Source organism: Cynoglossus semilaevis, chromosome 1 (assembly GCF_000523025.1).
Source record: "Cynoglossus semilaevis isolate Cse_v1.0 chromosome 1, Cse_v1.0, whole genome shotgun sequence".
NCBI lineage: Eukaryota > Metazoa > Chordata > Actinopteri > Pleuronectiformes > Cynoglossidae > Cynoglossus > Cynoglossus semilaevis.
Window position 1 is genome coordinate 15,122,495 of NC_024307.1, and position 20,100 is coordinate 15,142,594.

Consider the following 20,100-nt stretch of genomic DNA (forward strand, 5'->3'; position numbering starts at 1 on the left):
ATTTTTTTTTTTTAGGAAAATCCTATTTTCGCTTGTGATGTCAGTCAAAAGTTGAAAATTTTTCATGTAAATGTTTAAAAAAAGAAATACAAAATTTCATGTTTTCTGCATGTTTCTCATCGAATTAAAGCATTTTGAAAAATTTTTGGGAATTTTTTTTTTTAGGAAAATCCTATTTTCGCTTGTGATGCCAGTCAAAAGTTGAAAAATTTTCATGAAAATGTTTGGAAAAAGAAATTCAAAATTTTACATTTTCTGCATGTTTCTCATCAAATTAAAGCATTTTTATTTTTTTTTAATTTTTGGTAAAATCTTAATTTCGCATGGCATGTCGGTCAAAAGTTGAAAAGTGTTCATGAAAATGTTTGAAAAAAGAAATTCAAAATTTCATGTTTTCTGCATGTTTCTCGTCAAATTAGAGCATTTTAAATTTTTTCAAGAAATTTGTTTTCAGTAAAACCCTCCGTTTGCATTTCATTTTTGGTCATGTTCTTTTTTTTAATTAATCTTTTCTGCATGGTTTTCGTCAAATTAGAGGATTTTGATAAATTTTTTTGAAAACTTTTTTTCGAATTTTTACAGGAAAATCTTAAATTAGCATGTCATGTTGGTTAGATAGAGAAATTATGATTAAAAATTTTGAAAAAAGAAATTCAAAATTGTATCTTTTTTTGCATGTTTCTCATTAAACTCGAGCATTTTGAGAATATTTTTTTCCAAAACGTTTTGATTTTTTTTTTAGTAAACTCTTCATTTTGCATGTTTGCATCTTTTTCTTAGTGATCCTGCCTTGTTTAAGAGTTAAGTTTTAAGTTAATAGTCTCTCTTTGTGCAAGGAAATGCACAGATAGAAATGATGGTGTCAGTGAATTATGACAAAAACCATTACCTAAACATTCCTCAATAGATTATGCTGATATCACTAGTTGACATATTTACACATTTTTGGAAATGATGGACCATTGTATTGCATATATGCATGCGATGCAAAACCCTGTCAGGGCTGACAGACTCAAATGTGTATTAATAATTTTTTACAAGTAATAATAATCTGATTGAATCAGTTTGGACCTTTACATTTAATCAGTCGAATGACTGGTGAAGGTTCAACCCACCTGTTTGGACGGGTCGTCCCAGATGGGCCTGAAGGCACTTTTAGGATGAAGAGGCGGCGAGCCTTTCCTGACACTGACCACCCTCTTCCCATGGGAGCTCATGAGACATGGTTTGGATCTGTCCACACAGGAACCAGCAGTTGGTCTGAGAGGAGGGTGAGGAGTCAGTCTGGGAATCTGCCACCTTAGACACACTGTCCTCTCTCTGGGAGCGTCTCTGGACGACTGCTGCTGCTGCTGTTTCTGACTGCATGAGGGCTTCAACAGCACAGGCACCTGACTGTCCTCCTCCTCCTCATCTTCTTCTTCCTCCTCCTCCTCCTCCTCCTCTTCTTCTTCATCCTCCTCTACACTTCCTGTCATGTCCCTCCGGAGGGTGCCATCAGGGCTGCAGGAGGTCACAGAGGAGTAGTCGAAGGCTGAAGTGTCATCAGCGTCCGTCTCACAGTCCTGGAGGCCGTTGGTTGCAGAAGAAGCTGCGTCCAACCCGTTGGTGCTTCTACCTGTGGGTTGGCTGAAGGTGCCCTGACCTGAGTCACTGTTCTCCGTCCACCCTGCAGCATCCGGTGTGAGAACAGAACAAGAGACATGTCCACAGTCGCGGGCTGGTCGGTTTAGAGACGTCCAATCTCGTCCAGAACTCTTCCTTCTCACTGGACTGCAGGACCAGCATTCCAGACGCATGGATTGGTGGACATCCACACCGTTGGTGAGAGGACCAGCATTCTGGATGTATCTGGGGGACAGAGACAAAAACATGTTTCACAAATTCTGCAGTTTGTTCTTGAGAGTAAACCTCGCTTGTGAATTAACGCTATTGTTGTGGTGTTGTGTGATAATAAGAACAGCAGAGGGCGGTACTGACCTGTGAGCTGACTTGGTCTCGTCCCTGTTCCTCTGAGGTTCTCTGCTCTGATGGTTTCTGCTGCAACAGTTTGCAGATGACGAAGCTGCTGCAGCGTCGGAGCAGCTGCTGCTGGTCGAGAAGATATTGTTGTCAAATGATGACGTCATCGTTAAACGTGACCCTAGTACACTCAATACTACTAGGTATTGTATGTATATTATTATTATTATAATATTATTAGTACAACTATTACTTTATTTTTATTACTATATTATATTATATGTGATGTATGATAACTTGTTTTAGTCGACATATGACATGAGATATGAAAGATTAATGAGAAAAAGTATATATAAAATAAACATATCATCTTGATCTGGTTTGTCTAATTTCTTTTTCTTAAAGTGGACTTGCCTTTTCTGTTTGAAAGTAAACATTTGAAGCTTATAGTGTATCTAGTCTTGGCCGTGAAGCTGAGCCCCTCTGTGCGATGACATGCAAGAAGTTTTTAGTTTTAATTTCAAAGATTTTTAGTAGTTAGTAATTTGTATTGTTTGCCTTTCGCCCTGTGGTCCACAGATGGTGCCCACAGGATCTGACCTTTGTCCGGCAGCCTCTCTCTCCTCCCATCTGACATCCTCCTCCAGAATCACATGACAGCGAGACAACACGGTCCTCAGCGCTCGCTCAGTGCCCAGCAGGAGGCTGCAGTCAGGATGTTCTTTACCTGTCCACTGCAACAGGTTCTACACGGAGGACAAACAGTCAGTCAGGGCTGCAGTGTCCTCTCTTGAAGACAACATGATTCTGATATGACTCTTATGAAGGAGCTCCACAGTGTCATTATACTTGACACTAAAACCTGTTGTTATTATCACCAGCTCAACCTGTTGTATGTCACACAGAACATGTCATTATTTACCATCATTCTTCAACTGACGATGCAATGTGTCCTACGTCACTGATGTTAACATATAAATAAAGATTTCATATTTTCGTGTTTCCCACAGCGTGGACCATATATTTTAACCAAAACTGGCCTTGCCATGGTTTTACTTTGAATAAGATGCGATCTCCACCACATGTGTGACTGTTGATGTGCAGTGTCGCCCCCTTGTGTTGCTGAACTCACCTGAATGTGACTCAGGTAGCTGTGTATGCGAGAAACAGGAGCCAAGAGCAGAGAGAGCAGCTTCATTTCCTCTCTGTCCATCTGTGGACCACAGATACAGATCAGTCCGTCCGTCGTCTTTATGTGACAACGACATGAGAACAGCACATTCTTCAGAGTCAATATCACCTGTACTTTGTGTTCTTCCTCAGGATGGTTCAGTCTGTTAAACTCCAGTGAGAGGAAGGAGGCCAGAGTGGTGGTGTATCCCAGGTACATGTCTGCAAAAGTTGTCTGGACCACATGGACACCAAGGTGAACATCTCAGACCTTCAGACTTTGTAGCTAATACTAAAGAAAAAAAAAACATTTACCAACTTACATCGTTTTGACCAATGAGCTGCACCAAGATGTCTCCAACCAGAGATTTCCAGTGTTCAGCGGAGAGTCGCTCCTGCAGTGTGTTTCTGAACAGCAGGTGTCGCTGCAGCAGCTGCTCCACAAACTTTAGATACCGCTGACTAAAAAAAATAAAGTTCTTGATGCAGCAAGTTGGAAAAGGATACAGATTGATCTTAAATAAACTCGATGAGATCGTTTGTGAAAAGCTTTTAAAAAAAGCCAAATAAAAACATAATTATTTTAAAAAAGCTTTTGAAAAGCTTTTAAAAAAAAGCCAAATAAAAACATAATTATCAATAAAAATAATGCTTAATTATCTATAAAAATGAAAGAATATTGTCCAGAAAAGTAGTCGACCACATTTTTAGTATCGTAAGGAAGGAACAGTGGAACAGGAAGTTGTCGTGTTGTAAATGCACAAATGTCTGCTGTCATGAAATAACAAAAGTTTTGTTGTTAATTGTTAAATTAACCAGAAATGTAGCAACAGCTATCCAGCAAAGAAAATAGAAATTAATAGGCCATATGAATAGCTAAAGATCTGCCAAATAACAGTTATATGTAATGGCATGTTGTTGAAAAATTAGCTTACAGGTAGCCAAGAATATAGTCAAAAAAAGCTAATTAGCAAAGAAGAAAAACTTCATAGAAGACTATCCAATTTAAAAACATAGTCAGATAGCCACACTTAGTTAAAACTAAAAGAAATTGTAACTTTGGGAGAAGTTGTTATAATATAAATATCAAAATTTTAGCCAACAGAACTAGCAACATGGCAGTCATTTTAGCCAAATTAGCTAAACCAACAGCTACACCATGTAGAAAAGCTGAAGAAACTTCAAAAGATGGGAAATACAAAATAATTAAATGAGAAAACTCAAAATGATTCCACATTTTCTACTTGTAATGATTTCTTCTTACAGTCAGCTTATAGACATATAAATGTAAATTTAATTAATGAGTTAAAGACTTGTTGATGACTTACTATGGCTCCACAGCCATGTGATGAGCAGGTGGAGTCCTGTACTGATCATACAGCTGGTTGAGGGTGGAGACGTACTCCCACTCTGAGTGGAGAAGCTGCATGGCCACCTGATGACGAGCATCTGTCCAGGAGGCGGAGTGTTTGAGGTTCGTTTTAATGATGAGGCTTTGACGATACAGAAATGAGTGCAACTGTGACGTGGTGTGGTGGTGTACAGTCACCTGTGCCTTCACTCAGACCTGCCTTCAGTCCCTGCAGGAAACAGTGCAGGAGCAGTTTCCCTCTGGAGACAGTGGACGGACACGTGCACACAGTCTGTGATGGTTCTGCTGCATCAACGCTGCACAACAGTGGACAGAAGGAAACATGTGTGTCTGCAGTTCTACTGACATCACAGATACAACAGAAGACAGTAATCAAAGAAATGAATATTTATTTTACCACAGACCATTTTGAGACAGTAGTATTTTTAAAGAGCTGTATTACAGTAATCATTCTCACCAAAATATTGTGGTTATGGAGGAAATAGTTCTTCAGTAAAAAACAGTTAGCAACAAGGATCTGAATTTTGTGCAAAAGTTGATCGTCCTTATACCACAGTCCATAGAAAATACTGTCAATTTTGCATCATGGCACAAAGATGTTGATCCTGCTTTTCCATCAATGAGTGTGTCATTGTGTGTGTTTTTCTTTTACCTTTCTCTATGTTTGGATGTACTTATATTTTCCTGCTGCTGAGGTTTCTGTCTGCGACTGTTTAGCTGCAGGATCTGATGCTGCACCAAACTCAGTTCTTCCTGTAAGAATAACCAAATACATTTAAATTGAATTTAATTTTTATTATGTCGTTTCAGCAGAATAATCATCTCTTAAATTTAATTTTTATTATCTACACCTGAGCATGCACTGTCGTTTCAGCAGAATAATCATCTCTTTTCTTAATGTTAGATGTTGAAATAATCTCTCATCCCGTTGTGTTTTTCTTCACTTTTCCAAATGTAAACACTTTCAACTGTTCCTATTTTTGAGCCTCACTCTCAGCGACTCCACCAGAGTCTCCAGACGAAGAGCTTTCTTCTGGCAGCTCCTCCTGTTCTCCTCCAGCTCCTCCCTCAGGTACGTGTCTCCGTGTTGGATCTGACTGAGCTCCAGCAGAGCGCTGGTGAAACCCGTCTTCAGCTCTGAGACCATGCACTGTAACTGAGGAGCAGGAGGACAGACGTTTGTAACGTGAATCTGAAACGATTTCACTAAAGTAAAAACACTTTGAATCTTAACTAGTAAAACACAAGTCTGAGGTCATCTGTGATTCAGGTCAACGTGAAAGTTGGAGTGAAATACAGCAGCTCAAACGGATGGACCAGAGAACAGAGAAGGTCCTTTCACCACTAGACCACATGGTTTTAATCTAATTAGGTTTGTACTTCTTCATACTTATATTATATTATATTAGAGGTTAGGTAATGATTCAGTATGTTTTGGTGTTGAGCAGTACAACTGGGTTCAGTTCAGATTACAGTTTATTAGATGTGATTAGATGGAAGTATTCACAGTCCAAAAACTTTTTTTTTAATGTTTAAATCAGTGGTTCTCAAACTGTGGTACACAAACCACCAGTGGTACACAAGCGCTCTCTAGTGGTACGAAGGGAAAATTCATATTTTCACATTTACATTTTCAATTAAATAAATCTGAAACATACCATGCACAATTAATACAACATTTAGAAAAAAAATATAGCTACTTGTGAGATAGTGAACTAATAGGGAAGGTATATGCTGCTTTATTCTAATGTTGTCATCATGGTGGTACTTAATTTACAAACTATAAAGAAAATGAAGATAACTAAGTAAATAAAACAACTTTACAATAATTTTGACTAGGCTATTCAAGTTAATACTGTGTTTTATAAGTGAGTGTTCTGTTCCAGCTATGTTTACACGTTTTAAGGACCATACTGTGTTTGATGAAGGTAGAAATGAGGAATACCTTGGAGATTTCAGTGACGAGCTGGGTCTCCTGGGGCTTCATGACCTCTGCAGGGAGAAACACAACACACAAACAAGGCTGTTTGCAAACACTGCCTCATTAAAAAAAAAAATCTGTAAATGAAACAAGCAACTGCAGAGGGCAAACAAAGCAGAGTGGACTTGAATGAAGCAGAAAAGCATGTTTTCAAGAGATACAGTTCAACGTGAACAATGGAAACAAAGCAGAAAATTCCACCTGCTTTTCTCTCAGTAACATGAAACCTCAGCTCAGAAGCTCAGACATGACAAAACAGACAGGTTTACACATAAAAATTTAATTTTGGTGCTATGTGACACTTGTACTTTTCTAGTTTTTCTATTTAGAGTTACACATTTTATTTTTGTACCTGCTCAGATGTTGCTGCTGCCAGCAGCCTCTCTGCTGAGGAAGTGAAGAAGCAGCCAAAGAGCTCAGTCCTGCAGGGAGAAGGGCTGCAGGAGCCAAGATCCCTCCCTGTACACTGGGAGGGCTGCTGACAGAAGGCACAGATCAGCAAAAAAACTGCAAAAACACGACGTGCACAAATCCTCACAAACAATAAAGTGGAAGCAGTAAGAGTGGAAAAACGAACAAAACACCGACATTTAGACTGGATTAGTTGAATGTCGATCTCTCTTCAGTAGATAAATGTATAAAAACAAACATTTTGTTGTCAGTTGTACACTTGTCAAAGATCGTAAACCTAAATATTAGGTTAGCCTGTCCAAATATCCAGAAATATACTCATAGATGCTACCCCAAAGAGGACAAAGATACCAAAAAGTGACATTAAACTCACCACAGTCACTGCGTCTCTGCTGTAACCTTCAGGTACATGATGAGAAACTGCAGTAATCCTCTGAACACAATCTGTTTTTGTTTTTATTCTCGCTTCAGTTCTATTGTGGTAGAACAGTCTTCGCAGTATTTGCAGTATGTGATGTCCGCAGTAGTTGTGTACTACGATCTGTGACTCTGACTCCGTGCAGACGGCAGCAGATGTCCTGCAGGACACTCGCTGAGCAGTGATTCACTGAGGAAGTCAGCTTTGTGGCATAAACTGTGTCCATGTCCACATGGAGGTGTTCTGTCGGTGCAGTACCTACATCTTTCCTCTGCCTTTGAGTTCGCGCACGTGCAATGCGTTTGTGTTTAGGAGTAATTACCTCCTAGTGGCTCTCTTTTACTGGTTACGCTTAACTTTATAGTATATTTTAGTATATATTCAAGTAAGTATTAAAACATATTTTTGTTTGAAAATAATTTTAAAAAGACTCTGTTGTATAGTATAAAATATTGGGACAGAGTTTACGTATGGGCATAAAGAAAGAACATACTGTAACCCTTGCGGGGTTACAGTATGTTCTTTCTTTATAAGGAGTTCGACTAAAATAAAGATAGTTTAACATTATATTAAATTGGACAATGTTAAATATATTAAATATAGAAAACAATTGTTATGTTATGTTTTATAAATGTTATAAAAGTTTAGAAAACATTCTTAATTATTTAAATATTTTTTCTAAAAGCTAAACAAAAAGGGTGAATAAAATAAAATACGCACTGCGTAATGAAAATCAGGAGCACCAATGAGGGCGGTTGATTCGCAAATGAGGGCGTGGCTTCACGTTGCCACTTTGAACGTGATTGGTTGTTGTCTCTGTTTTCAAACGCCAGCTGACGCAGGCAGCTGTTCAAACATGCAAAGGAGCCTACACTAACCGGTAAGAATAAATAAGAAAAACTGTTGTATCTTTTTTTTTTATTATAACCTCGTGTATTAGTCGTCACGTCGTTAAAAAAACAATGTTTAATTGTATTCTTAAGAGTTTACATTAAAAAGTGTAGTTTTTCGCCGTTTTGTTCTCGTTCAGACAGATTAGTCGTCGAGCTAACGTTAGCCGACGCCACTGCTACGACTGTAGTAGTACTGTAGATTGATGGAACTCACCAGATGTGTTGTACTTTTCTAGTTATATTAACATTGCCTATTAGTTTGAGTCCTTTTTAAAATAATAATAATAATAAAACTAGTGTTTTATTATCATATCATCCATGCCTTAAAAAAAGCATATACTGTATAAAGATGGAGTCCAGACACAAGGAGGCAAAACAAAAGTGACCTTTTTTAAAATAAGTTTAAACTTTTTTTGGACATTGTGAGTACAGTTAGTCTCCACAGGGAGTGTGATCTGTATGACCTGTTTGGACGTCCTTGGACAGAGACAAACCTGTCTTTCTGGAATGTGCTGGAAGGCTCCATCTGTGGAGCAGGCCTTCAGGGTCAAATTTATTAAATAAGTCAAACTGAATGTTTTAAACTAAAACAGTTAGTGGTCACCACAGCAGAGAAGAGTGGTTAGGACTCTTGCCTTACAGTAAGAAGGCCACTGGTTTCACCTCCAACTTTAGAGGACGGTTACCCTCCCACAATCCACAAATCTTCAGGGTTAAGTTAATTCTTCATGTTAAACTAAAAATGTCAAACTCAAGGCCCGTGGGCCAAATCTTAACCAAAACTTAACGTGGCCATGTTTACAATAACAGTCTATAATATAATCTCTATACTAAAGCTGACTGGCCTCCAGCCACACCCAGACCCTAACAAGAAAATGAGACTAGGAATGGATAGTGATGAAAGGCATTGTGGTTATTCCTCTTTCCTGAGGAAATGAAAAAGATTACTAATTATTAATTTATTTTTTTAACCAACCTCCACTGAACGTGTTTCTGTCTCTCTCTGATGTGTCTCTCACACCTGGATTTAATTCTTGTTTTTCCTTCTTTTTTCTTTCATCCTTGTTCTGAGGGTGAAGACATGAGGACGATTGAGTTTGACTCCTCATCAGATGATGAAGACATTGGGGAGGAGCAGCTGACTCCCATCCACATCTCCTGGTAGATGTCAGCTCACCTCCTTCCTAAAGATAAAAAAAATAGTTTTTTTTCCCCATTTGGTAATGTTGATGTGATGTTTTCTGTCTGTTCTTTAAGGTTACCTCTGTCAGTAGTCGATTGCTCACAGTTTCTGGGAATATGTGCTCTACCAGGTAAAATGACAGTATTATTTTTGTTTTTGTTTCTACCTTTGTGTTGTGTAATTTTAGGTAAAATACATTTCTATCATTGGATTTCAGGTTGCAAATACAAGGAGATAAGGAGGAATTTGCAGAGCGATGTTGGTAAGAGGATTTTTAACATCGCTCACAAACTGCTCTTTTCAACTTTTGATCAATTCAGTTTAAAACCACTTGACAGAAATCTAATGATAAACTTGTCAATGCTGTTGGAGTCTTAACATGTTTCAGATGGATGTTCAATGACTCATCCTTGAATGAGTACTAACCCAGTGACTTGATAAACCGTAGTAGTACACCCACTACGGTGGGTATGAGGATGTTTTTTACAAATCCTCATATGGATTTGTAAAAAAAAAAGAAGGTATCAGCAACAACCTTGGTATTAGTTACTAAATTCTCAGAGCATTAGAACATCTGTCTTAAAACTTTTTGACTTACCCTGTCTGTAGTGGTTAGTAATGTTAGGTTTCCTTGGTGAACACATCCTCTGAACACTGAAATCGTCATCTGAACTCTCTTCCTCGTCCTGACACAGAGGAGCTCCACAGCCAGGGCGTCCAGGACGTGTTCGTTTTCTGCACCAGGGCAGAACTGAACCATTACCGTGTCCCCGCCCTGCTGGACGTCTACCAGCAGAGAGGATTCACCGTCCACCACATGCCTTTTCCAGATGGAAGTGCCCCGGAGCTGCCGCAGTGCTGCCAGATCCTGGAGGAGCTGCAGTTCAGCCTGGAGAACAACAGGAGGACGTTGGTCCAGTGAGTCACACCGTCTCCGTCATGGCCAGTGTTTGACCCACAGCAGGGGTGTCTCTATGAAGAACCCATAATATGCATGTTGTAGAAACATTGCCCAAGTATAAATTTAGTTGAGACATAATGTATATAAAAACTATTACTGTACCTCTGAAGGTACAGTAATAGTTGGTTAAGATCAAAGCTAACAGCTGCTGCGATGTTTAAAATGAGACCTTGAAAGTGCTGGGAAAGTGCTTGAATTCAACCTCATCTTGTCTGGACACTAATAAGACTTTTTCTTCTTCCTTCCTCAGTTGTTTCGGAGGCCTGGGACGATCTGCATTAAGTGAGAACATTTTAGTTATGCTTTAATTTTAATTTGTTTTTTTAGTCCTAGCATTGTCTTCTTTTCCACCACGTCTCATGTTCAGTCCTTTTGTTCAGTCGCTGCCTGTCTGCTGCTCAGGCTTTCCCCATCCATGACCCCAAGCAAAGCCATCGACATCCTCAAGGAGTACAGAGGAGGAGCCATTCAGACTGTGAAGGTAAAGAGAAGGAGCAAGAGGAGTAGATCACTGTGTCTTTGACCAAATAAACAATAAATATGACCAAGAAACACACACAAAAACTAATTATTTAGCAATGACCAAAAACAAGCAACATAAAAACATTGTATAAATGTGATTAAAAAAAACAAAGATAATTTAAGAACAGTTCCATTCATAACAGAAAAGTTACCTCGTATAGAGCAAAAAATGACATTAAATTAGAATAAACACAGAAAAGAGGCTAACTCACAGTTAGAAACACACAGAAAAGAGGCTAACTCACAGTTACGTCTTGTACTTTTCTTTCTTCAGCAATACAACTTCCTGCAGGAGTTCCAGGAGAAGTACACGGCGTACCAGCAGAGCAGAGACGTCTTCACCGAGCGCTCAGTGTCTCGGTGACGGCTGACGTTTATTTTAATTGCTGTTTCTCTTCTGTCAGTGTTTGATGTTTTGGTTGTGGGAGATGAAATCAGGTTTTGTGATGGTTGCACTTTAACAAAAAAAATAATATATTTGCTTTCTTTGACGCTGGTTTTAATCGAAAAAAGAAAATTCAAAGTTGTGTGTACTGTTACTTGGTTGATAAGTTACATTTTTTGGCATTTTAGCAAAAACTATGATTAGTATGTAGATTTTGGATGAATTTCTCAAGTCATAGTGTATTGTTATGCTCTGTCAGTTTTTAAAATCTAAACCAAAATGTTGCTTTTTTGTCTGGGTGTTTATTTTGGATGCATTTTATTGAATGTTTTAATAAATTCTTTAATTATTATTTTTAATTAGATAATTCATGTAGTGCATGGGGGTATTTTGATGAGTGTTATTGGGAAATATTTTTCCCCATTTTCTCGCCCTTAGTTATGCAAAACCTTTTCCCCTAGTGTGGGATCAATAGTGATCTAATCTGTAATCTAAATTTTTATACAACTTATTTTTTTAAAAAGCTAAATTTAATGCTACAAATTAATCAAACTATTAAGCAAGCACTATGCTTGGTCAAACAGAATATTCAAAAAATTGTAACCTTACAAATTAATAAAGTACTGTGATTAAAATTTCAAAATATATTTTGTACAAATTCTTTTTTTTGAAACAAAAATACTTCAATCTACTTTAAAGAGTGGGGTTTTTTATTCAGATTCAAATCAAGTCAAAACATTATTTATCCGATGTGACACAGTGGGATTAAAAAGACATGAAAGTTAAACTTTCTCACACACATGACCATTCTCCCTGATACAGTAAAAGTTGTAGTAAAATGGCAATAAATACTTTGTATCCTTTAAGTATCATGGTCAAAAGAACTCACTTTTCAAAATTTGGATTCCTGAAATGAGGAGTGTGTAAAAATATGGAGCCTAAAAAGCACAGATTAAAAACAGTAAACAAATAACCAAACACTGCTTTTACTAAAGGTGGGATATTTGGCATAAAAACAAAACACAGACAGAAACGGTTCAGGAGTGAGAAATGGCTGATTCAACAACCGGAACTTGTGAACTGTGATGTTTTCTAATGCTAAACAGCAGAATCCGTCAAAGTACTGTTGCTCCTAAAGCTAAAAAAAGTTCTGTCTTTACTGTGGAGTTCATCTACTGAATCTGCAGGGTCGACACAAACACACAACATTTGACCCAATATTCTCAGCAGGAGCTACAGAGTGGGATGAAATGGATCTAAGTGAACACCATGAAAACTGTTGTAGTGACCACACGGAGATTGTCCCTGTGCTACAACGCTTTTCTCTCGTACCAACCCACAACCGAGACTTTTGTGTTGATTATCAACAGTTACTGTTGGCCTGTTTCCACTGCAGGAATCGGTACCAGACGATATGAGCAGTTGTAGCCATTACTGCACTGAACTTTACGGCCACTTTTCTTTTCTCCTTAAGTTCGGGTCTCATTAAACTTGCAACTCTTTGGAGCTAAATTTTAAATTAATCTCCATAATCAACAATTCCATCATTCAGATTAGTCACCAATAAAACAGGTGTGAAACACAAATCTACCTGCTGGTATTCATCATTCCGTTCTAGGGATTTAAAAGATTAAAAAAAAAGGGTTTTGTCATATTTAGGAATGTTGATTAATCTTTATGAATCGTAATTAATTACATCATGATTTAATATGATTCATTATGAATAATCCACAGATACCCTGTTAATAATCTGATTAAAAACCTTAATCATTTGACAGCCCTCAGATTTAGACAAGACACTGAAGGAGAACTAGGATGACAGCACTATAAGAAGTACAGGAGTCATTAAGGTTGAGCACAGACTGTGATTGGTCAAAGAACTCACCATAACCTAAGAAACCTAATCCAAAAAAAAGAAAAAAAAATGTAATTTTTACTTGTGTGCGTTTCCAGCGGCTGAGAGAAATCAACTCAGTAAGACCAGGAGACGTGAACCAGCAGAGAAAAGATGAAGGTCAAGAGACCAGCTGAGTTCTCCAGGGTCAGCAACACACGTGTCCACAGAAAGAGACTAGAGAAATATGATGGGATTTTGTCCTGCCTTTTTAGATGACAGTGCATCCAGAAAAGCAGGACAGAGGATCAGTACTAATAAGTTCTGGTACCGTGCAGTGGGACCACGACTCGTGGGAAAGAAGTTTTGTTTAGAAAATGTAAAGAATCAGGAATCAGGAGGAGAAGCAGCAGTTTCAGAAGTTAACGTGGATTATGCCCAGCTCAGATTCTCAGGTGACTCCACGCATCAAGAACAACATCAGCAGGGTCCAAGATTTAAAAGAGAAAAGACAAGACTTTATTGAAATCCCAAGTATCAAAATCACCGCACCATTAAAATAAAAAAGGAAATGTGTCCATCCAGGCTTGTCCTTATTTGTCATCGAAATGAAGTCATGGTGTTATGAAAACGCTGCCATGAGGATTACCTGAAGCTAATAGGGTTCCTGAAATGATGCTCTGCTCTGAGTGTGTTTGTGTGTGGGGGGGGTTTCAGAGAGGTTGTCCGTTTAAAATGGCGTCTTGTGTCGCTGAATGTCGGTCACCAGCAGGTGCAGCGTTCCAGCCCAGACATCGGTGTCTGTTCGTCTACTGAACATGCAGGGAACTCATTCCTTCATGGTCTGGTTTAGGAGCTCACCAGAACGTAGATCATCCTGATGGAAACAGAACAGACGGTCAGAGCAGCCGGTCAGAACAGACAGCAAGTCAGGATTGGTTTTAGCAAGTTTGAAAAAACAAACAAACAAAAAAAACACTAAAGGAGTATGGAATAAATTTAGATCCAACAATTTTCTCAACCATCTTCATTTCCCCTGCAGATGTTAGCATTACCATCATTAGCTGAAAATGAACATACATTAATTTTTTATCATTTCCCCTGGAGATGTTAGCATTACCATCATTGGCTGAAAATGAACATACATTAATTTTTTTATGTTCAGGAAACTGTCAATTTTAGAATTAGGACAGAACGCAGCTAATGTTTTGCTTATACTAAATGAATCCTTGAGAACTCGCAGACAGAAACAATTCATCATCACCATGACACCATCAGGAGGTTTGAGCCAGTGATGTTCTTATGTAAGGCGAGAACACTAACCACTCCTCCACTGTGCCCACTTAATATAAAGGGATGAATACATGTCTGGTTTTGACTTTTATGCTACTAAAAAAACTGAAACCCAAATTTTACATTTTACATGCAGTAAACTGACAAATGTTCACGTCACGTTAACACAAATTCATTAAATGAATTTATTGTAATAAATTAATCATTAATTTCAATTCAAAAATGTCATGTTTTCCGTACCCGTAGAGATAGTAGAAGAAGGAGAGGAGGTAGAAAGCCAGTTTGCACCAGCCTTCTTTTTGACAGTACGCCAGGATGTCAGCGTTCATGATGGTTGTTGGGTCGTAGAGTCCTGGGCAGCTCATCACTGGTCTGCTCATGTACCTGCAGACCAACACCAGGGGGGGTTGACACTCAGAAATACACACACACACACACAAACAAACAAATAAATGATAACGTCAATAATCACTCACCTCCAAACATGATAGGCCAGCAGTGGGAGGTTGAGGACCAGGGTGAGCCACTCGGCTGCACAGAAGAACATCACGCAGAAGAAGAAATGAATGAGATACTCTGGAAGAACCAGCTGTCGGGGGAAGAAAATGGCAAGAGGACATCGTGGAATCAACAGTATGTTTGTGTTTTCTACCTCTGAGGAAAACGCATGACAGAGACAGTGTTTTGATGTTTTCTAAAACACTGAGTCAAAGCTGAAGTGGTCAGAGGACAAAACACCTGAGGACATTATACGGACGAAGCTTCTGTTTTAATATTCACTATTACTGGAGAAAGGAAAATTAATTCAAACTAAAACAAAATTATGTCACATTTTGTCTTGGTTTTTAAATCTTTCACATATAATAAAAAAAGAAATTCTACCAATAAGCCTCTGTTGTGATGTCACGTTTTAAACATAATTAATACGAGGCTAAAAAGGTTTAACAAATGTACATTATATTGTACATGATAATTACAATCATGACAACATGAATGAGTTAAATATAATTTTAGTCATTTTAGTTACATTTAAAATCAGTCAAGCAAAATTTTGCCTCACAATTTAGAGAAAAGGCAGAAAAAAACTCCCAAAAAAACAGTTCCTCACACTGTTTATAAAAGTCATGCATTAAGTCTGACCACAGACAAAAGAACACTCCCACGTCATGACGATACACACAGAAGATAAAGACGAGCAGGAGCAGGAGGAGCAGGAGGAGGAGCCTGACACATGGTGACAGAGTTTATACTGGTGGAGGGTTCATGAGGGCAGATGGAGGCACCACATGGAAGCCATGCGTTGAGAAAGAGTGAAGAATTGGGGAGGGAGGGCAACAAATAGCCCACAGATGGAAAGGTGAGGGGAAGTGTGAAGGAAAAGGAAATGTGAGGAGGGAAAATCCTGCACTGTGCTGCCAAATATAAAAACATAAAACCTCACACTACAAACAAATGGTTTTTCTTCTACCTGAGCAGAAGTATACTCAAGGGAATGGTTCTGCAGTGTGTGACATGGATCACAGACCCTGAGCTTTTGGGCCAAATGTCTCCACCCACTGGTGAAGCCACGGACCAATCAGTATTTACAAATATTGCTGATCTGCAGTGTGTTGGGATTCTGCAGCCATCTGCTCTGAACCACAGGTGACAGAGGCTACGGCCAAACAATGAGCTCATAAGTTGTGGTCATGGTTGTATCAAACTGCCCCCTACTGTTCAATATGTGCGTGGAGACAATCGATCTGATTAAAGACATTAAACATCAGCGTTCAGGAAAACAATCAGAACCGTTTCATATTCACTAGGGACACACCGATACTTCATTCAAATACTCGTACTTGAACACATGTCCCGATCCAACAACCTGACACCCTCTAAGGTTTTTCACTATAACCAGCTATAGTGGTTAGTAAGTGTTCTTAAAAAAAGAATCCAAACCGCATCACATTTTGTATGTCACGCACCCTCTAGTGGCAGCTCAAAACACTTTTTGGTGTCCTTTTGTATGTCGCGCACCCTCTAGTGGCAGCTCAAAACACCTTGGGAATCTGGGAATCCCTGGTGAAGACAGTGTTGACTTGAAGGTTGTTTTTTGTTTGTTTGTTTCATACAGAAATATTTGTTTCCATTTTGATTAAAATAACCCCAACAAAAAAACAAATCTGACTAGTGTGTTATGTTGCTTCGCCAACAACAACAGCCTTCCAGTCAAACACATTTTTATTGAAAACCCAGCTAACGTGGTACTGCTGATGGTACTCGGTGTACAAAAGGTATCGGGACAACCCCTAAGTTTAGCTGTGCATCAAACGCGAATCTGGAGGAATATTTTTATACAATCAACCCTACTATATCTAACTGACAAATGGGGTAGTAACTACAGTCCTAAAGCCTTAGTCAATCAAATATTTTTGAATTAGAATTTGTAGTATTTGAGCAAAGATAAAGGAAACAGAAGGACAACACTCGCTCTGTTGTAAAAAGCACTCTGCCCTCTGTTCACCAATTCACCTGCTGACCCCCACTCAGCTCACACTTTCTGGTGAGAACCAGGGTTGTCATGTTCATCTACTGGCATTTCAGAAAAAGTAAACTAACTTCACAAGATTACTGGAAATTTATTGGACCAGTAAGACTAGATGCAAACAAAGGGGAAGTTGTAATAAAGATCATGCATGTTTTGAGCATTTGCAAGTCTTTTCAGTTAACAGCTATTCTTTAGCCAATATTTAAGAAATTCCTCCAAATGAGCACCAGAGCGTTTTAGCGTTAAAAATATGTTTTTAAATGTAGTAAGTGACTGAAATGGATGATTTAACTACAGACCGTAAACAAGAAGTAAAGATAGCTGTCCACAGTCAAATTATTAGTTGCACTGGGAAGCCTCACCAGAGAAGGGTTTTGAAAAACAAACTGTATGTATTAAAATTTTTGGAAAAATACATTTGATTCTGAATACATTAATAATGTTAAATATTTTCAAGAGAATTGTTTTGCTTAAATCACTTTTCAGGTATTTTCATGAGAAGAGAAGGGCATTAATTTTGGTTCAATTTGTTAAAAAGTGATGGATGAAAAAACAAACAAACAACTGTCCTATAGGATTTAGCTGCTGCTGAATCCAATCTCCTTTGGTTTTATTATTGCTACTTTCCTTTTTTATTATACAGTATGGAAATAAAACTTTTTTTGTTGACATTTGCATCCTAGGTTTTAACAAAAGAATTATATCAAAATTTACATACTGAAACAACACATCCTGGGGCACAGGTGGCACTTGTTCTAATCCTCACCTAACCTCTGACCTCAACGCTGAGATTAGTTAACTGAAAAGACGTTTGCAAACACTTCCACGTGCAAAATGACAAGACTGCAGACCGTTGAATTGAGCGGGCATTTTCAGAAAAATAAAAACTTGGTACAAACCTTTAATGCAATTTTGACTCTTTTAATCTTTTTGACCTTTTCAACTGTCTTTTTTTCCATTTATAAAATATAAAAAAGCAAGATTAGGGAGGAAAAAACAAAACAACAGAGGGCATTAGAATTTGACAGCCAACAAGGTCAGTGAATTCACAACAGGCAGGTTATTTAGCAAAACAGTGCAGAGATAGAAATGACTGAAGAAAAGACAGAGGAGGAAAAAAGATCCTAAAACAAATATACTTCGGAGCAGATCTGCATGCAGTCAAAGAGGCAGAAAAGTTTAATGAGGTACAGACGCTGGAGTTACTTACCGGATTAAGAGTGTTACACTGATCTATAGGATTCTTGTAGTCAGTCTTCAGCTCATCAAAAGCTATTATCTGTAAGGAGGAAGTAAATGATATTAGCAAAAACCAGGGAATAAAACAGTATTTCAACTTTGAATAGGACATTGCACCACTTTTTTCCAATAAATGTTGTAATGAATGATAAATAATGTATAAGTATTGGTAAGAAGGCAAGACATTGTTATCCTGGTTCTGTTCTTTTATCACAAGAAAGTTATCTTATCATATGACAAATGCAGGCCTTTGATTGTGTTTACATCCAGCCTATCCTCCTCTAGTAAGTATCTTTGGATGGAAGTGTCTGCTAAATGCATTAATGTAAATGAAGAAATAAGTTTTTTGGCAATTAAGGTGTTAGACCCATTTCTAGCCTTTGAGGTATACATGTTCCGGACAACCTCTCTCCCTTTTATCTACAGAAAACAAATAACATATGTTATTCATATTGTTATTGAAATACTATTGAGTGCCTGGTAATATTTATTTATGGGTTGCCGGCGCCGGGATTCTGCATACAATCAGTATACCGAAAATACTCTCTCGCGCCCCCCAAGGGAGCACGCCCCGTTATTTGTGAAGCAATTTAATGTAATGCATTGTAAAGTTGATATTTTGACTGAAACAGACCCAAAGTGAAATAATAGGAGATTTAGTAACAAATTTTATTGTCATTATGGATGACATTAGAACGCAATGTTTTTTCTCTTCAAACTTAGGTTGTCTTTAGTTGCTTAGCTAGCTAACTAGCCGAACAGCTACTAGATAAACGTAAATAAATTATTGGACACGCGTGTCATGTATATTGGTGTCTAATTATAACTTTAAATGTTAATAAAATTTACACTAAAAAATATAAAAGACAACAAGAACACAGTTTGTACATATAACATTTACATTCATAATATTTAGCATGCTAGGTTTAGCCTTGAGCTAAACAGCAGGGTGTGTTCATTCATTAGTTCTAGAATGACTTGACATCCACAATTAAAACTTAGCCTCTTCTATATACTTTATCATTGCGAGGGTTCATCCAGTTAATTTGTAGATCAACGTTGTCAACACCGGCCTGTCGTTTGTCTTACATTGCTAGAGCAGAGCACACTGCTAGCTGCACACTTTTAAGCTGCTTCTATCAGCGCAGCTGCACTGACGTGCTAATAGCGTCACATAGAGTTTGGCAAAAATGTACTTACATGCCAGATAGCGAAGAAAATGAGAGCCGCCGTGAGCAGCAGCGCAAGCATATAACAAAAGGCCGCGAATGTGAACGCCATTTTTTCCTAAATCCTCCACTTGTGCTAGTCGGTTCCTGGCTGGCAGCTGTCCGCTGATGATGCAGGCAGAGACAGCTCAGTCAGCTCCGCAGCACTGTAGAGATTTGTCGCCGGATCTTCTTCTTCGTTTGTTGTAATGGTTATTAATCTTAAAAGTCTTTATTCTTGCGCCATCTGCTGGACAAAGTTGAAACTTCCATATCGTTATATTTAAAGTGTGATATTCATTACTGACTTTGAAACTTAAAAAAAAATACTTAGTAGCTCTCCTTCCTTGTCCAATGCGAGCTGTTGTTAGGAGATACCATATCATTATAATTATAGATACTATTTGGAAGACTTCTAATAAAGTAGCATTTTCTCAATAATGCCATGCTGCTACGTTGACTGCTACAAGTGATCTTAAAATTTCAATATAAATTTATATTTATTTTATAACAATCAACAATCAGTTTACTGTTATTTTGTTTTTCACTCAAAAAACAGTCTGAAAACCTGCAACAAAACATCATATTATTAAATGCATCCAACATGAATCTTTATACATTTTGAGATTTTTGGTATGGATTATGTTAAGAGTATTACAGACTCTACAACAGAAACTAGAAAACAATATTAATTGCATTTATATTTAGATTGTTATTGTTATTGACTAATTCTGAAATAAT

General features: G+C 38.0%; 3 protein-coding genes across 5 annotated transcripts in view; 1 reads left to right on the forward strand and 2 right to left on the reverse strand.

Moving 5' to 3' along the window:
- The window catches only part of LOC103381346 (uncharacterized), an 8,959-nt gene extending 1,401 nt beyond the window's left edge, over positions 1 to 7,558 (reverse strand). The window contains exons 1-13 of the mRNA XM_008313652.3: positions 7,270 to 7,558; positions 6,838 to 6,960; positions 6,450 to 6,496; positions 5,496 to 5,660; positions 5,157 to 5,257; positions 4,682 to 4,800; positions 4,461 to 4,581; positions 3,456 to 3,594; positions 3,263 to 3,367; positions 3,095 to 3,175; positions 2,563 to 2,708; positions 1,981 to 2,088; positions 1,116 to 1,851 (exon numbers count right to left, since the gene is read on the reverse strand). Of these exons, the coding sequence (XP_008311874.2) occupies positions 1,116 to 1,851; positions 1,981 to 2,088; positions 2,563 to 2,708; positions 3,095 to 3,175; positions 3,263 to 3,367; positions 3,456 to 3,594; positions 4,461 to 4,581; positions 4,682 to 4,800; positions 5,157 to 5,257; positions 5,496 to 5,660; positions 6,450 to 6,491 (1,863 nt within the window). The 5' untranslated portion in view covers positions 6,492 to 6,496; positions 6,838 to 6,960; positions 7,270 to 7,558. The remainder of the gene's footprint in view (positions 1 to 1,115; positions 1,852 to 1,980; positions 2,089 to 2,562; positions 2,709 to 3,094; positions 3,176 to 3,262; positions 3,368 to 3,455; positions 3,595 to 4,460; positions 4,582 to 4,681; positions 4,801 to 5,156; positions 5,258 to 5,495; positions 5,661 to 6,449; positions 6,497 to 6,837; positions 6,961 to 7,269) is intronic.
- A 10-nt stretch (positions 7,559 to 7,568) lies between these two features.
- On the forward strand, positions 7,569 to 12,124 carry cdkn3 (cyclin dependent kinase inhibitor 3). 3 transcript variants are annotated; one of them, XM_008313128.3, is made up of 9 exons: positions 7,569 to 7,699; positions 8,148 to 8,194; positions 9,280 to 9,368; positions 9,465 to 9,520; positions 9,608 to 9,652; positions 10,086 to 10,308; positions 10,602 to 10,633; positions 10,719 to 10,832; positions 11,148 to 12,124. In XM_008313128.3, exons 3-9 carry the CDS (start codon positions 9,289 to 9,291, stop codon positions 11,282 to 11,284), a joined length of 687 nt encoding a protein of 228 aa, XP_008311350.1. In that variant the 5' UTR covers positions 7,569 to 7,699; positions 8,148 to 8,194; positions 9,280 to 9,288; the 3' UTR covers positions 11,285 to 12,124. The 3 variants fall into 3 exon arrangements, with proteins under 3 accessions (XP_008311350.1, XP_024911991.1, XP_008311358.1); XM_025056223.1 differs by having other exon boundaries at positions 9,287 to 9,368; XM_008313136.3 differs by having other exon boundaries at positions 10,732 to 10,832; positions 11,148 to 11,905.
- A 1,464-nt stretch (positions 12,125 to 13,588) lies between these two features.
- On the reverse strand, positions 13,589 to 19,554 carry cnih1 (cornichon family member 1). Its single transcript, XM_008313156.3, has 5 exons — positions 19,352 to 19,554; positions 18,123 to 18,191; positions 14,862 to 14,974; positions 14,626 to 14,769; positions 13,589 to 13,969 (listed from the first exon to the last, which is right to left on the reverse strand). Exons 1-5 carry the CDS (start codon positions 19,430 to 19,432, stop codon positions 13,942 to 13,944), a joined length of 435 nt encoding a protein of 144 aa, XP_008311378.1. The 5' UTR covers positions 19,433 to 19,554; the 3' UTR covers positions 13,589 to 13,941.
- Between the last annotated feature and the right edge of the window lie 546 nt (positions 19,555 to 20,100).

Coding starts and splice junctions, on each gene's coding strand:
- cdkn3 (XM_008313128.3), top strand. CDS start 9,289: ATGAGGACGATTGAGTTTGACTCCTCATCAGATGATGAAGACATTGGG. Junction 9,369..9,464: donor ACTCCCATCCACATCTCCTG/GTAGATGTCAGC, acceptor CTGTTCTTTAAG/GTTACCTCTGTCAGTAGTCG. Junction 9,521..9,607: donor GGGAATATGTGCTCTACCAG/GTAAAATGACAG, acceptor ATTGGATTTCAG/GTTGCAAATACAAGGAGATA.
- cnih1 (XM_008313156.3), bottom strand. CDS start 19,432: ATGGCGTTCACATTCGCGGCCTTTTGTTATATGCTTGCGCTGCTGCTC. Junction 18,192..19,351: donor TTTTCTTCGCTATCTGGCAT/GTAAGTACATTT, acceptor TCCTCCTTACAG/ATAATAGCTTTTGATGAGCT. Junction 14,975..18,122: donor AGTGTAACACTCTTAATCCG/GTAAGTAACTCC, acceptor TTCCCCCGACAG/CTGGTTCTTCCAGAGTATCT.